At 35.4% G+C, this 17,066-nt stretch overlaps 2 protein-coding genes across 3 annotated transcripts in view; both read left to right on the forward strand.

Annotated features, from left to right (window-relative positions):
- LOC148956663 (protein Wnt-4-like) overlaps positions 1-17,066 on the forward strand; it is a 313,166-nt gene that overhangs the window by 276,139 nt on the left and 19,961 nt on the right. For both annotated transcript variants that reach the window (XM_089086579.1, XM_089086585.1), the window contains exon 6: positions 11,445-11,654. In XM_089086579.1, coding sequence (XP_088942705.1) covers positions 11,445-11,654 — 210 coding nt within the window. The remainder of the gene's footprint in view (positions 1-11,444; positions 11,655-17,066) is intronic.
- On the forward strand, positions 13,301-14,863 carry LOC148956666 (GPI-anchor transamidase component PIGS-like). Its single transcript, XM_089086565.1, has one exon. The coding sequence runs from the start codon at positions 13,301-13,303 to the stop codon at positions 14,861-14,863; it is 1,563 nt and encodes a 520-aa protein (XP_088942691.1).

Genomic DNA, 17,066 nt, shown 5'->3' on the forward strand with positions numbered 1-17,066 from the left:
AATTTTTAAGTAAGAAACAAATTCTTTCTTGAAGTCACCTCTTGGATACACAATACAGAAATTTCATTAAAGAAATTATGAAAAATATTGTAAGTAAGTAGCAAATTCTTTTTTGAATTCACCTGCTGGATAAACGAAAAGACAGTTCTTTCAAGAAATTATGACAAATAGAAATTTAATTTAAGAAATTATGAAAAAATTCTCAGTAAGTAACAATTTCTGTCTTGAAGTCAACTCTTGGATACACAATACGGAAATTTCATTCAAGATATTATGAAAATATTTGTAAGTAAGTAACAAGCTCTTTCTTGAATTCACCTGTTGGATAAACAAAAATACATTTCGTTCAAGAAATTATGACAAAATTCTAAGTAAGTAACAAACTCTTTATTGTTTTCACGAGTTAGGTATACGATGTAGAAATTTAATTCAAGAAATTATGAAAAAATTCTCAGTAAGTAAAAATTTCTTTCTTGAAGTCAACTCTTGGATACACAGTACGGAAATTACATTCAAGAAATTATGAAAATATTTGTAAGTAAGTAACAAACTCTTTATTGATTTCACCTCTTGGATATACAGTACAGATACTTCATTCAAGAAATTATGAAAAAACGCAAGTAAGTAACTTTTTTTTTCTCTTTATCACAAACAATTTTCACTTAGCTACACAATGTAGAAATTTAATTCAAGAAATTATGTAAAAATTCTCAGTAAGTAACAATTTCTTTCTTGAAGTCAACTCTTGGATACACAATACGGAAATTTTATTCAAGAAATTATGAAAATATTTGTAAGTAAGTAACAAGCTCTTTATTGATTTCACCTCTTGAATATACAGTACAGATACTTCATTCAAGAAACGTGATTAAACACGTTCTGAAACTACATGCTATTTGCATGCCTTTCCTTGGCACCTTTCCAAACGAGCGGGGATTCCCCACTGGTTCCTACACATTGCAAAAAAAGTGAGCAGTACGAAAACTCCACGTTTTCAACAACACACCCACAGAGATGGTTTTTTGGACAACACACCCACAGAGATGACACACACATAGAGACGAGACACGCACAGACACGACACACAAACAGAGTCATAGTGAGAGAGATATCAAAAAAGTTGGGTTGATCTAGGTTCACTTAGAGTACTGGGAGAGAAGGTTTCTTGCATCTGTTCTCCAATAACAAGTTAATTACAATTACAATTTCATTAACAACTCCTTAAAAATCAAACTATTCAAAAAAGGAGTTCCACCTAAACAATTTTGACAGCATTGTCGTATTATTTACTATCCATGACCTAAGCGAAGCTTTAAGCCAACAGGAAAGTATGAAGTGATTAAAGGTTGAAACTTATGATTCTCCCAATTAACATAAACATTTAAAATAATACAATTGGTTACCCTTGTGGTAGTGTAGTGGAGTTAACCGTTCCTATGGATCGTGGGATTTCAGGTTCAGTCCTTCACACTGCAAGGGAAACTGTTTTGAGAATAATTATTTCCGTAATTTTTTTAATTATTTTTAATGTATATATGGTTGATATGCGATTTTGCCTGCATCATAGAAACTAAAAAACCATACTGAGGCAAATATGATGTTGCATTTTGAGTGTATTCATGAATATGACGTCACTTACATGAATCTTTTTTTTTCCAAAATTAAGGTTCTTAACGAATTTTATGAAACTTCTGACCTATATATATCGTTTCTTAGGCAATAAATTTTGTTGGCGTTGAAGATTGCGGTGGCGTTGTTCTTATGTTGTAAAATTTCTTTTGTTCTTCACTTTCATTTTGACTCGGCCTGATTTTTGCTGTCGCTTCTCTTCTAACAGCGCAATTTTCTGCTTTTCACTCCATTTTGACACGTTCTCGCGATAATCGCTTTCTCGCGATTTCTTGCAATTCTCACTGCCACTTATCTTTTAACTACAAATTTACTTGTTCACCTTGTGTTATATAATTAAGTTGCTTATACAAGTTAGCATAGGCAAGAGTTCGTTCTTTTTTATAAGAAACTTGTATTTGTGACTACTGCATGAGATCCTATTGTCTAACACAGTATATGATGAACTATATCGATCCTTTATGTAATAAAATAAAATTAACGTGTATAAATATTGTCGAAAGATAAACGTGTTATAACCTAAGATTATGATCATCATTCATCAAGTTTGTACATAAAAATACAGTTTTTTTTGTAAAAAGCGATTCTATTGTAAAACATTTTGTTTTTTAAATACAAAAGGCACTAGATGTTGCAATTTCCTTTAGGATGAGCCCTTGAAAAGTTCTCTATGATTTTCCAGTGCCCAGCTATCTGAGTGAAAAAAAAACGGAAAGAAAAACAAGATGCCCTCTATGCAGAATTATTTGAAAAAAACTACGTTTTCTAAAGAGTTAAAGAGGCTGAGTTACAAGGTCGAACCTTAAAACGTACAGGGATTAGGAGGCACAGTTGGGGGCTGCCGCCCTCAAACCCCCGCTTTCGCAGCCTTTAAATAAAAAAAAGTTTTTTAAACTGAAAGTAAGGAGCGACATTAAATCTTCAAACGAACAGAAATTATTCCGTATATGAAAGGGCTGTGCCCTCCTCAACGCCTCGCTCTTTACGCTAAAGTTTTTATTGTTTAAAAAAAAGAGTGTTGAGAAAATCAAACTTTAGCGTAAAGAGCGAGGCGTTGAGGAGGGCACAGCCCCTTTCATATACGGAATAATTTCTGTTCGTTTTAAGGTTTAATGTCGCTCCTTACTTTCAGTTTAAAATACTTTTTTTTATTTAAAGGATGCGAAAGCGGGGGGTTTGGGGGGCAGCAGCCCCCCAACTCTGCCTCCTAATCCTTGTACGTTTTAAGGTTCGACCTTGTAACTCAGCCTCTTTAACTCAAATATCTTTGATCGTGGTTGCAGCGGTAGCAGCAACCTAGTAAAGGACAAACAAGGCTCATAGTAAAAAAAGCTAGCTGGGCAATGCAGCTATATCTCCACAGCTAGTACGGCAATGGAGTATCATAAAGAGCTGTTTAAAAGCTCATTTAAAAAAAAAAATCTATATATAGTACCTTTTATCATTAAAAAGTACAATATTTAAGCATTGTCGTAGAAACTTCAAAAAGGGCTCATTCGATTGGAAATTCAAAGGGCTAATGCCCTATTTAATAGTCCAAATTGATTGGAGGGCAGATAACCCCCCTCTCACGCCAATCATTTCCCCAAACATATCCAATCAAAATTTTGAGATAGACATTTTGTTCAACGTAGTTAGAAATTCTGGAAATTAGGTGTTTGAGGATGACAACCACCCCACAGCCCTCAGTGCAAGGGTTGTAAGTTATGCCCTGGAGGCATATAAGGTTTTATAGAAAGCGTTGTCGTAGAAACTTCAAAAGAGACTCATTGGATTAAAAATTAACAGGACTAGTGCTCTTTTTAATAGTCAAAAGTGATTGGAGGGCAACTGACCCCCCTCTGACGCCCACCATTTCCCCAAACCAATCCAATCAAAATTTTGAGATAGCCATTTTGTTCAAAGTAGTTGAAAATTCTGGAAATTGGGTCTTTGAGGACAACAGCCCCCTCCCCAACAGCCCTCAGGGCAAGGGTTGTAAGTTATGCCCTGGGGGCATATAAGGTTTATATGGAAAGCGTTGTCGTAGAAACTTCAAAAAGGGCTCATTCGATTGGAAATTAAAAGGGCTAGTGGTCTTTTTAATAATCTAAAGTGATTGGAGGGCAACTAACCCCCCTCTCACACCCACCATGTCCCCGAACACATCCAATCAAAATTATGAGATATTCATTTTGTTCAACACAGTTGAAAGTTCTGGTAATTAGTTTTTTGAGGATGACAAACCCCCATGCCTCTCAAGGCAAGAGTTGTAATTTATGCCTTGAGGGCACATAAGGTTTTTTATAGAAAGTGTTGTCATAGAAACTTCAAAAAGGGCTCATTCAGTTGGGAATTGAGAGGGCTAGTGCCCTTATAAATACTCAAAAGCGATTGGAGGGCGAATGCCCCTCCACGCCCATCATTTCCCCAAACACTTCCGATCAATATTTCGATATAGTCATTTTGTTGAACGTAGTTGAAGGGTCCGGAAATTATGTGTGTGTATGACAACCCCCCCCCCCCCACAGCCCTCAGTGCTAAGGTCAGAAGTTATGCCCTGGGGGCATAATAGAAATAGTTGTCGTAAAAACTTCAAAATGGGCTCATTCGATTGGAAATTGAGAAGGCTATTGCCCTTTTTAATAGTCGAAAGTAATGAGAGGGAGAATCACCCTCACCCCATGTCCCTCATTTCCACAAACATTTCCGATCAACATTTTGATATAGCCATTTTGTTCAGCGTAGTTAGAAATTTTGGAAATTAGGTGTTTGAGGATGACAGCCCCCCACAGCCCTCAGTGCAGGGGTTGTAAGTTATTCCCTGGAGGCATATAAGGTTTTATAGAAAGCGTTGTCGTAGAAACTTCAAAAAGGACTCATTAGATTGGAAATTAACAGGACTGTGCTCTTTTTAATAGTCAAAAGTGATTGGAGGGCAACTGACCCCCCTCTCACGCCCACCATTTCCCCAAAACAATCCAATCAAAATTTTGAGATAGCCATTTTGTTCAAAGAAGTTGAAAGTTCTGGAAATTGGGTCTTTGAGGACAACAGCCCCCTCCCCCACAGCCCTCAGGGCAAGGGTTGTAAGTTATGCCCTGGGGGCATATAAGGTTTTATGGAAAGCGTTTTCGTAGAAACTTCAAAAAGGGCTCATTCGATTGGAAATTAAAAGGGCTAGTGGTCTTTTTAATAGTCGAAAGTTATTGGAGGGCAACTAAACCCCCTCTCACACTCACCATTTCCCCAAACACATCCGATCAAAATTTTGAGTGAGCCATTTTGTTGAACGTAGTTTAAAGTTCTGGTTATTAGGTCTTTGAGGATGACAAACCCCCATACTTCTCAGGGCAAGGGTTGTAAGTTATGCCTTGAGGGCACATAAGGTTTTTTATAGAAAGTGTTGTCATAGAAACTTCAAAAAGGGCTCATTCAATCGGAAATGTCCCTAGTGCCCTTATTAAAAGTAAAAAGTGATCAGATGGCAAATGCCCCCCCCCCACCCATGATTTCCCCAAACACTTCCGATCAACATTTTGATATAGCCATTTGGTTAACGTAGTTGAAGGGTCCGGAAATTATGTCTGTTTATGACAACCCCCCCCCAGCCCTCAGTGCTAAGGTCGAAAGTTATGCCCTGGGGCATACAGCTTTTATAGAAATAGTTGTCGTAAAAATTTCAAAAAGGGCTCATTCGATTGGAAATTGAGAGGGCTCTTGCCCTTTTTAATTGTCGAAAATAATGGGAGGGAGAATCGACCCCCACGCCTATCATTTGCAAAAACATTTCCGATCAACATATTGATATGGCCATTTTGTTCAACGTAGTTGAAAGGTTTGGAAATTTTGTCTTTGAGTATGACACCCCCCCCCCCCCGTCGTAAGTTATTCACTTGGGACATGTAAGGTTTTTATAGAATTTTTTTCCGTGGAAGCTTCATAGGCTCATTCGATTGAAAATTGAGAGGACTAGTGCCTCTTTTATTAGTAGAAAGTTATCAGAGGGTAAAATCCCCCCCCTTGCGCCCATCATTTCTCCAAATAATTCCAATCAAAATTTTTAGTTGTCCATTTTGTTCAACGTATTTAAAAGGTCTGGAAATTATGTCTTTTGATGGTAACAAATCCCCCCAGCCCTCAGGCCAAGGGTTGTAAGTTATAGCCTGGGGGCATATAAGTTTTTTTTTTATAGAAAGCCTGGTGATATAAACTTCGAAGGGGGCTCATCGGATTGGTAATCAGACGCTCTAGTTCTCTTTATAAGAGTCAAAGTGATCAGATTGCAGTTACCCCCTCCCCCTTCCCCCACGCGCACAGGTCGCATTGTCCCAAAATGCATCTAATAGAAGCTTTGAGATAGCCATTCTATTCAAAATAGTCTAAATATAATATAACAAGGCTTTTGGGGTTGAAACAAACCCTAAAAATTAGGGGCAAGGGTTGTAAGTTATGCCCAGGGGGTATTTAAGGTTTTTAGTGAAGGGATGGTTGTTTAACTTTAGAACAGGCTCATTTGGTTGAAAATTGGAAGTTCTAGTTCCTTTTTAAAATACAAAAGTGATAGACGGCATTTAGCCCCCCCCCCCTCTTCCACAGCCACTTTTTTCACCAAACGCATCAGATTGAAATTGTGAGATAGCAATGTTTTTCAAAACAGTCCAAAGAACATATAATACTTTCTCTAGGGATGACACAACCCCCCAGCGCCCTGGGGATAGGGTTGTAAGTTATTTTATGAGGGCGTATAGGATTTTTATTGAACTGGCGGTCGTACAAACATCAGATAGGGCTTATTTGATTTTAAATTGGAAGTTATAGTGCCCTTTTTAAGAGTTAAAGCGATTCGAGAGCAAACAGTCCCCCCCCCCTTTTGCGCTCAGAATTTGCCTTAACACCTCCAACCACAATTTGGAGATGACAATTTTATTCATCGTAGTTGAAGGTTTCGGAAATTATATGTGAAAGGAAGACACCCCCCCCTCCAGCTCTCAGAGAAGGGGTTGTAAGTTATGCCCTTAGGACATATAAGGCTCTTATAAAAAGGGTTGTCGTATATGCTTTGGAGAGGACTCATTGGATGGGTAATCATAAGTTATAGTGCCCTTTTTAAGAGTCAAAGTGATTAGAGCGCAGGTAATCCTCCCCCCCCCTACACACGCACAAACATGTCGTGTTTTCCTGAGGTGTATCCAATAGATATTTTGAGACAGTCCTTTTATTCAAAATAGTCCAAATTTCATCTAAAAAGGCTTTTGAGGTTGATACAAATCACCAGAGCCTGAGGAGGAGGATTGTAAATTATGCCCCTGGGGCATTTAAGGTTCTTATGGAAGGGATGGTTATATAACCTTTATAGGTGGCTTCTTTGGTTGAAATTGGGAGTTCTAGTTCCCATTTTAAGATTCAATAGTGATGAAGGTCAAATAGCCACCCACCCAACTACCCCTCTTTCCACCAAATGCATCTGATTGAAACTTTGCGATGACAATTTTGTTTAAAATAGTCCAAAGAACATGTAACAATGCTTCCAGGGTTGCCACAACCCCCCAGAGCCCTGAGGCAAGGGCCTTAAGTTATGCCCTGGGTGCATATAAGGTTTCTAAGGAATGAGTGGTCGTATTAAATTCAGATGAGTCTCATTTGATTTTAAATTGGAAGTTATAGTATCCTTTTTAAGAGTCAAAGTGATTTGAGAGAGCCCCCCCCCCCACGCCCATCATTTTCCATAACAAATATCTAAATAACGTTTTTAGACATCAATTTTTTCAGCATTATTGAAAGGTTCAGTAATTATTGGGGGTAATAGTTGTAGTAGCATTAGTATCAGTATGCAAATAGCACCTTTTTTTTCAACATCCTCTTCAACACAAGATGAAATTTTTAATTTAATACCATCAACCAGCCATGAAGCATTGCTGATACGTTCTCTTGACCACCTATATGGGCATAGTGTGTTTTAATTTATTCCAATACAGTTACAATATTGCCCAAAATTTTCGCTTTATTAGTTGTAGTAGTAGCAGCAGTAAATATAGCAGTAGCAGTAGGAGTGCAGTTAATAGTAGTAGCCTTAGCTTCAGTAGCAGTAGTAGCAGTAGCACTAAGAGCAATAGCAGCAGTAGTTGTAGGAGTAGAAGCATTGGTATTATGATGCAAATATTGTCTTTTGGTTATTTCAGCATCCCCCACAACAAGTGTTGTAAGTCTTAATTCTGTTCCTAAGACATTGTTGATATTCCCTTTTGAAAACCTACTTACAGAAGGCAGGTTGTTATCCGTACAACAGAAATATTTTCTGAAAATTTCACCTTCATACTTTCATAGGTTGTGGATTTCGAGCTAGCATTTCGAGGGCAATCAGCCCTCCTCTTTAGCTCAGAATTTTCCAGACATTTCCTATCAAAATTTTAAGACAGCCATTTTGTTCAGCATAGCCTGAATGGTCTAGTAGCTATGACTCTAGGGTTATTGGGTAGGTCATCCCCTCACAGTTATGTAATTTGCCCATTATGCTCAAAAACTAAATGTTGCTTTAAAATTAAATCAAAACACACTGTTTGTATGCTGGTTACCAATAAGACATCTCAGCAATATACCAAGAACGACTGGGGATATTTAGTTCAAATTATCGGGGCTACTTTCATTACTACTTCTGCTCCTAAAATTTTGCTAAATCAAAAGAGTGTGATTGTACCCAGGCTGTGAAAGAGTATAGATATAATTTTTTGGGAATGATATTAACTTTTATTCATCAGGTCAACTAGAAGATGTATATGACTAAACTAGACAATACTATTTGTGTCATGTTTTTCAAAAGAGTTTATGGTGTTAAAAATTGCTGGAAATATTTTTTTCCAGCATATAAATAGCATGCCAAACCATAAATTCTTGAAGGAAAGCCGGAACGATTCAAACTACTATTTTCTTTTTCCCGTAAAAAGACTATGTCTGTATAAAACGAACAGGAATTAATTAAAAAACTGTTTCAACAAAATAAGTTTTTCAAAAAAAGTAACGAACTTCGTTAAACCAAAAATGAAAAAAAAAATAGAATCAAATAATATACCAAGCATACATATACCACAAATCAGCATCAAATGAAACACAAAACGAACAGAAATTAAAATAAATAACTGGTTCAAACTCAAAATGAGCAGAAGTTAATATGAGTAGGGTTCAAAACCAATATGCTTTTTAAAAGCAAGAATATAATTTGTATTTTACTGATAAAAATTCTTTTAAATATCTTCACTTTTATAGTTTTAAGAAATCAAAAATTAATTAAGATTTTAAGGAATGATTATCAGCATATGGATATTAAACTGACAATGCAAATTCGTTTGAATTTTTTCAGTAAAGTGCAAATTATATTCTTGCTTTTAAAAAGTTAATTGGTTTTGAACCCTATTCATATTAATTTCTGCTCATTTTGAGTTTGACTGTTATTTATTTTAATTTTTGTTCATTTTGGGTTTCATTTATTTATTGATACTGAGCTGTGGTAGTTGTATGCTTGGTATATTATTTGATTCGTTTTTTGTTCATGTTTGGTTTAATGGAGTTCTTTACTTTTTTTGAAATTTTTTTTTGTGGAAATTTTTTTTAAAATTAATTCACTTATAGAACTGATCACTGTACATTTTAAACTGAAGAATGGTATATTTAGATATAGCATTGAACACTTTTGCATTTGTATGTAGAACTGAACTGGTAAACTGGCATGTAGAACTTAACACTACTTGGACATTTACATATAGAACTGGACACTGACATATTTACATATAGAACTGAACACTGGTACATTTACATGCAAAACTGAATACTGGTACACTTATATGTAGACCTGAACACCAAAACTTCTACATGTAGAACTGAACGCTGATGCATTTACATTTAGACCTGAAAACAGGTACATTTACAAGTAAAACTGTTTATATATAGAACTGGAAATTGGTATATTTACATATAGAACTGAACAATGGTGTGTTTACATATACAACTGAACAGTGGTATATTTCCATATATAACTGAACATTGGTGCGTTTACATATAGACACAAGACAACTTATATATAGAACTGAACATTGAAACATATAGCACACTGATACATTTACGCATAAATTTGAAGAACTGAACATTAGTACATTTATATATAGACCTGAACACTGGTATATTTGAATATATAACTAAACACTAATAAATTTGCATATATAACGAAACACTGGTACATTCACATATAGACATAAGCACATCTACACACAGAACTGAAACCGGGTTCATTTACATACAGAACTGAACACTGGTATATTTACATACAAGACTGAACACTTGTGCATTTACAAATAGAAACGATTTGCATATAGAACTGAACATTGGTAGGTTTACATATCGAACTCAACATTGGTATATTTTTTTATAGAACTGAATTTATCAATCAATAATCTATGCAAGTCCCAGTTTAATATTCCAACACACCATTTTTTGCAACAAAGATTGTTTTAAACCTATTTTCCACAACCCATTAGGTGACGATTTCCTTATTTCCATCTTTAGTAGCTGTTAAAGTTGTCGTCCAACTAGGGAAAAGTGATTTACTTTTTATCTGATAATGTTCGTGTTTCCAGTTTCCCAGTAACGCGGTCTGTTACACAATCATAGCTTCGACATTTGGCAATTTTTTTTTATTGCGTTACTAATTTATTGTTGTGACTATTTTTTTCCAACTCAAAGATTAATAATTTAAAAAATGAATCACTGTTCAAAAAAATGAAATTCATATAAAAAGCTGATGATTCAGTGAACTATTCAGACGTTTTCTACATATGGGACAAGTTCTGGATCTCCTCCCATTAACGGTTGAAAGACAGGCATCACAAAATACGTGTCCACAGAATGTTGACATAATTTTTTTATTTAAAACTTTCATCTGTTCAACGGTGTCTAAGCAGATGCCACATTCTACTGTGGTTCCATTGCTGTGTTGGGCTAGAGCGGCACCAACATGAGTTTCTGACACAGATTTTGTGCTATTTTGACGCCTTTGGATTTGACATTTAATTTCCCAGTCATTCGGAAGATATTCATCCAACACAACAATTTCATCATCTTCCATTGGATAAGCAACTATATTTCCTAGACTTCCTTCATTTCTACAGCTACTACGTATTAACAACATTACTGTTACTCTGTTCAACCGTTAGGTCGATTAATTAACATTCAGGAAGCCTCCGGTTTTGATGTCTAGTTTTCTTGTTGCTCTGACGAATAAATTCAACCGCTAGTATGGTGTAATTGGTATTTGTAACCTCAAAGTTTGATAATTCCGACTGAATAGCTCTTCGAGTTCCTTTTGGAATCAACTGAAGTATTTTTCCCACTCTTGTTGAACTAATTTTTCAATTACCGACAATCTTTTGATATAACTGCACGGATTCTTTCTTTTGCTTCATCGATGGGGTCATTTAAGTGTCGGCTGAAAGCAATATACTTGTCTTCAGAATTCTATCAACCGGTTGGCAGAGTCTTCAAAAAAAAAAAAAAAAATGCAAGGCTGTGCAAAGCCATTTGGTAAACCTCATATTTTATTTTTCAGATATCTATGCACTCTTATTCATTGCCATTTGTTGAAAATCTAATAGTGGGTTCCATAAAGGAAATTTGCATATTATCATTTTAGAAGTTTTAAGACCAACTAAACATATTGTATAAAATGAAATATAAAACAGATAGTACCACTTTGACTACAAATATCTCCTTTTTAGGTTAAATGTGTTTTATTGCAAATAAAAACTAATGTAAAAAAGTAAATCAAACCTAACAGGGGTTTCTTTTAGATCGGAGAGATGTTGAAGGAAAAATTTGATGGTGCTACCGAGGTTGAGCCAAGAATCAGCGGACCGAGACGGAAGTTGCTCGTACCAAGATCAATATCTTACAAGCCTCCAACAGATTCTGACTTGATATATTTAGAAAGATCTCCAGATTACTGCGAGTATGACGTTCGAATAGGGTCCCTTGGTACTCATGGAAGACCCTGCAACAAGGTATTGTGCTTACTGTTCAAAATGTTTTCACTCGAAAAGTTCAGAGACTAAAATTGACCAAATTAGTGTGTGCTTGCATGCTGGAAAATGAAAAGTTTTCGTATTTTAAAGAGACTTTAAACGGCATTTAACAAAATCCTCGTAAAAACGTGTATTCAGAATCTAAATAGTGCACATTAAAACAGGCTTTGTTAAATTGCACTTTAAATTGTCCCTGCTAAGTTTACTTCCAATTAGTTATGGTTGTTAGACGGAAAAATGGTTTCGTGAATTTTGGTATAAATTTTTACTTTTAGGGGACATTATTCGGTTCCTTGGTACTTTCTACTAGGTCACTTGATATAAAATATAGGGTCCAGTTGTTCTCATGGAAGGCCCTGTAAGAAGGTAGTATGCTCACTAGTTATAGTTTTTTACTAGATCTGTTCAAATGTTACAAGTATATAAAACAAAGCGCTTAGAAGAGAAGTTTATTGAAGTTTAGTTACAAAAAAGGAGACGTATCAGAAATAGGTAAGCTTAAAATATGATTTCCTTTGACGAACTTCATAATGTAGATGATCCTCAGTTGGAAGTAATTGTTCAAAATGGAAAGGAACGGTACCTTGCAGGAATGTGTTTCAAAATGAAAAACTGGCACTCTTCATTCCATGTTCCTCGTCTTTGCAGTAGATCCTTGATAAATAAATTTCAGCTCTGAATTTTAATTCTGAAATAGCAAAATAAATAATTTGACCTATTTTCTTCGCTTATACCCCTCTCCTCCCAGTGCGAGATCCAATATAGCTGATACACATATATTCACCATTGTGCATAAATATTGTAAGCAGGAAAACGGAAATTTTTAGTTGATAGAGCTTTTAGAAAAAAAAGTTCATTAGCTGGAACCTAGCAAAGAGCGAACCACGCCCAGTAATTCCCATGGTAGCTCATATTTGTATTTGCAAATAAACTATCAAGTTTCTTCAGTTTTACGTTGTTTTGGGGATCTTGTCTATTTATAAGAATAGTGTCAAAACCGATTATTTTTACGTCAACGTATTCCTTAAATGTCTTACGCGATCTTCATTGGTGTCATTCGTCCTTATTTTTTTTTCACTATTGCTTCTTTTCTCTTGACTCTTTGAGCTGGTGCAACCTGCTTTATATCCCCTCTGATTATTATTGGTTAAGTCTGGATACTAATTTATTTTTGACCCACTAACATTATAAAAAAGTGGAGTAACAAAATAAAATGAAGACATACAAAACAAAACATGCAAAACAATATCAATATAAAGAACTCCAAATGCAAATCAGAACAATAGCACAAGAGGATGAAAAGGACCCAACCGCTTGCACGCCTCATCTTTTAACTTGGAGTCCAACTTATTATATGACGTCAATATATCAGTTGCATTAAATATTCGAATAATCTTACGGTTTCTATACCAACGAGGCAAATACAAAAGATATTTACAATAACGGAAGTGCAAAACTCTAATATCCTGCATATCACTAGTATTTAAAAAAAAATAAAAAAAGAAGTATCAGCTTAGGTCTTAATCCACTGGAGACACAACAGTGGTGCTACCATGCTAAAATGGTAGTTTTTCTTTTTTCCAGTTGAGGAGCCTCAAACACCCAACTAAGAAGCCGCAATAATTATGAATAAAATGAAAGAAACCCAATATGCATCCCATTTGTTTATTTTTATTATGCTTGGTCTGGGTCTTCCATTGTGGTGGAAAACAACAGAAGTTTACCGACAAGAACTTCCTTATAAAGATGTGGAATCTTTAAGAGAGAGCTTCCAGATTGTTCAAGAAGTTCGATTGATCCTGAAAGTCAAAAGTTTCAATGGTGGTGAATTGGCTAAAGTTATTGCAAAGGAATGTTCACTGCCAGGCAAGTTCTCTGTAGTTGTTACTCCTTCAAATTATTCCGTTGAAGAGGAGACTCTATCTTACTTGGCACTAAACTTGGAAGATTTGGATGAAAGCTTGCCAGAACTGGAACATTACCACCTTCAAATAATCGAGGTGGACAATTCAGAAAAGCCTGTTGTGTTAGGAAGGAGAAGAAACTTGTTTTTTGAAAAGGAGGCTTCTCCGAATCTTTTGGCTGCTGTGATAAGAAGTATATTAGCTGAGGAAGGCCCGACGAGTGTTGTTAGTCAGGATTTTGATGGTACGAGTGACCTGTGGAATCAGTTAAGCAAGCTTCGTCGGTTTGCCTCCAGCTCTTTTCTAAACGTTCTGTTCACTCTTTCCAATCCTGACCCAGAACTCTTTGATCTTGATTGGCCCATTGAAGCAGCAGTAGAAAAATATTTGCAGCCCTTTGCTGATAATGTGAAAGACATAGTAGATATCAGACCGTCATCTCAGCATATTTATTTTGCCCCACTTGGAGTCACTCCTCGAAGAGCTCTACATGGCGACGGGTATGAAATTAGTACCGATTTATCGCTATTGATAAATCCGTTAGAAAGCAAACTTGGAGAGCAAGTGCTGCCTGGGCCTACAGTAAACTTAGTTCTGCTCGTTCCCCCTGCTAGATATCACCCTTTGCACCTGAAAAACAAAGAAAACAGTGATTCTTTTATCGTTCATCGCTGGGGAGGCATTCTATTTTATAATCCTCCGAAAGACAGTAATGGTACCCATTGGATCGACATGCAACCTATTATGGAAACTTTTATTGGACAGCTAAGACTACTTATTGGGCTGGACATAAAGCTACCGAAGGATGTTGCTAGAATTTCCTTGAATGAGAAGGCCATAGCTGATTGGGAAGTGGATTTTTTACTTCGTTTAAAAACAATTGAAAACATTGCCTACTCTACCAAAGCTATTAAGTCTCTAACTGCACTACTAGAGACCATAACCAACATTGTTATAAGCAATGATGTGGCTAGTAACGTCTCATCTTCATTAGAAAGTATCAAGAAATCATCTAGGCTCTTCGAAAAGGGACTGCTTAAAGAAAGCTATAGAGAGTCTCTTGCTGCTTCAGCGAGAGCGGATGCTGCCTTTTTTGATCCATCTATGCTTGCTCTGCTGTATTTCCCTTCAGATCAGAAGTATGCCATATATGTTCCTCTATTCCTGCCGGTTGGAATTCCAGTCCTATTGTCAACCTGGTCACTTTTAAAGAGCTTTTTTGGGTCAAACAAAACTGAGAAAGTGAATATCAATGAGCATAAAGAGAAAAATCATCAAGATTGAAATTATCTTGTATTACTTTGAATTTTTTTATGATCTCCTTTTTTCCTTTTTTATTGCTTCCTAGATAGTTAAATCCATTTTGATAAAGGTTTTACCTTAGCTTCATGCAATGATTTTTAACACTGAATGTGATGAGAAGTATTGTTTCTTATTTAATAGCGTAAGTTATTTTTTTTTTTTTTTTATTTAGTGCTGCTTCAACATTGGAGTGTTTTTCAGCAAGATCTTTTTACTTTCCCCTAGTAGTCAACGTACGGAATCCATCGTACCAAATACCAAATAAATTATATATCAAATAAATTATTTTGTACCAAATAAATTATTTCGTACCAAATATTTATGTGCCTTAAAATTCTTATGGTACATAAAATTATGGTACTAATACCATAATTATAAAAATTAAAATACTAATAATAATTATAATACTAATAATAAAAATTATTAAACAATAAAAGGAAAATTAAAAAAAAAATACAGTACATAAAATATTTATGTACCTATAAATTAATTATGTACCAAATGTTTGTTTATGTACGAAAAAAAACATTGAGTAATAAATTATGTTATCACATGATTAAAAAAAAAACAAAAAAAAAAAAAAAACCCAACTAAAGGATATAGACCATGATAAACGGATTTCTATCTCACAAATGACTATATCAGGCATTTTGCTTTTACTTGGACCAAAATTGACGTTTTGCACCACAGAATGGTAAAAAACGACACATGATCTATTTTGTTGCCTTAAAGGGTACAAAATAATTAAATTTGCATTCAAATGTGTCATCTTGCAATTCTCTGCAACCGTAGGTCATTTGAGGTCAAATGACTTTGGAAAAGAAAAAGAAAAAAAGGAGACATATCAGTGCTAAAAATAAAAATAAAATATAGTTCCATCTGGGCTATATGTAATTGTTGCTGCTCGACAGCAAAAGACCCTTGAACAACTTGAAAGTTACAGCGGCTCTTTCCTAGCTCATTACAGGCTAGAGATCCAGAATGAAAGGAGACACTCCAAGCCTATCATGGTTGCGACTTCCGCCACAACCTAATATAGAACGAACCCCATTCAAAAGTCACCGAAAATTTATATTTGCATTTCGAAACAAAATGTAAAGTGAGGAAGAATCAACATTTGAAGCTAATCCAGGAATGGCAACTATTATTTTTGGCAAAGGTTTATTGCGAAAACAAATTTATAGGATTTTTTTAAAAATAGCCTCAATCCTCTCATAAATGATGTCGGATAATAAGAAAAACTGCTTTATTGGAATCTCCATAGCCGAAACTTCAAACAGGAGAATTATAGTTCCCATATTTAGCAACAAAGAAAACCATTTTTTTGCTTGGAAATCAGTGACGTGTCTCCCTTTTTCTTTTTCTTTTCTTTGTCGCTAATAGAGCGCTGAAACTTCATAAAGAGGTTTTTAAGGGATTATTTGAAAGCTAATTTCTTTATCTAGTGATAATAAAAGATGTTGTTATTAGTGAAGTAATAAAGCATAAAATTAAAATAAAATGCAATTTTTGACATAAAGTGCACCTTCATGTACAAGATGATGCAATACATGGATCTATTGACCGGATAATGTAAAATAGGTATAATGTCTGAAAAGTTGCTTCTCTTCGGTATAATGCCATACTTGAGTAACTTGACGGCCTGATTCCCAATAGTTTGTTATTTACTTCCAGCTAAGAAAAAGCTGAAGGCTTACTCCTGTGTAAACAAAGAGTTGGTGGCAACACACTGTAAGTAAGGAGCGACTCGGCTCAATGTGGCCAAAACTCTAAAAAACAGAATTTTGAGTAAAATAGATCATGGGCGCCCATAAAGAGGGGGGGGGGCCCCATTTCCCCCGGGATGAATGACGATGTCATATATTTGTATTAATTAAAAAAAATTTTTCCACATAATAAGTTTTCAAAGAAAAGTAGAGCTCTATTAAGTCAAAAATGGGCAGAAATAAAGTCAAATAATCTTCCAAGCGTAAAACTACCACAAATCACTATCAACGATTAAATGAAACTCAAAACGAACAGAAATTATAATAAATAGCCGAGTCAAACTCAAAACGAGCAAAAATTAACATTACTAGGGCTGACAACACCCATGCCTTCTCAAGACCAGAGGATAACTAAGGCTTTACTGAAAAAAACAAAAACATATGGCTGTGGATTGTCAATTTGATATTCCTATAAACTC

Source organism: Artemia sp. Qi Xiang Cuo, chromosome 1 (assembly GCF_049724085.1).
Source record: "Artemia sp. Qi Xiang Cuo chromosome 1, ASM4972408v1, whole genome shotgun sequence".
Classification (NCBI taxonomy): Eukaryota; Metazoa; Arthropoda; class Branchiopoda; order Anostraca; family Artemiidae; genus Artemia; species Artemia sp. Qi Xiang Cuo.

Bases quoted from the DNA above. Each gene is read 5' to 3' on its own strand.
- LOC148956666 (XM_089086565.1), top strand. From the start codon at position 13,301: ATGAATAAAATGAAAGAAACCCAATATGCATCCCATTTGTTTATTTTT.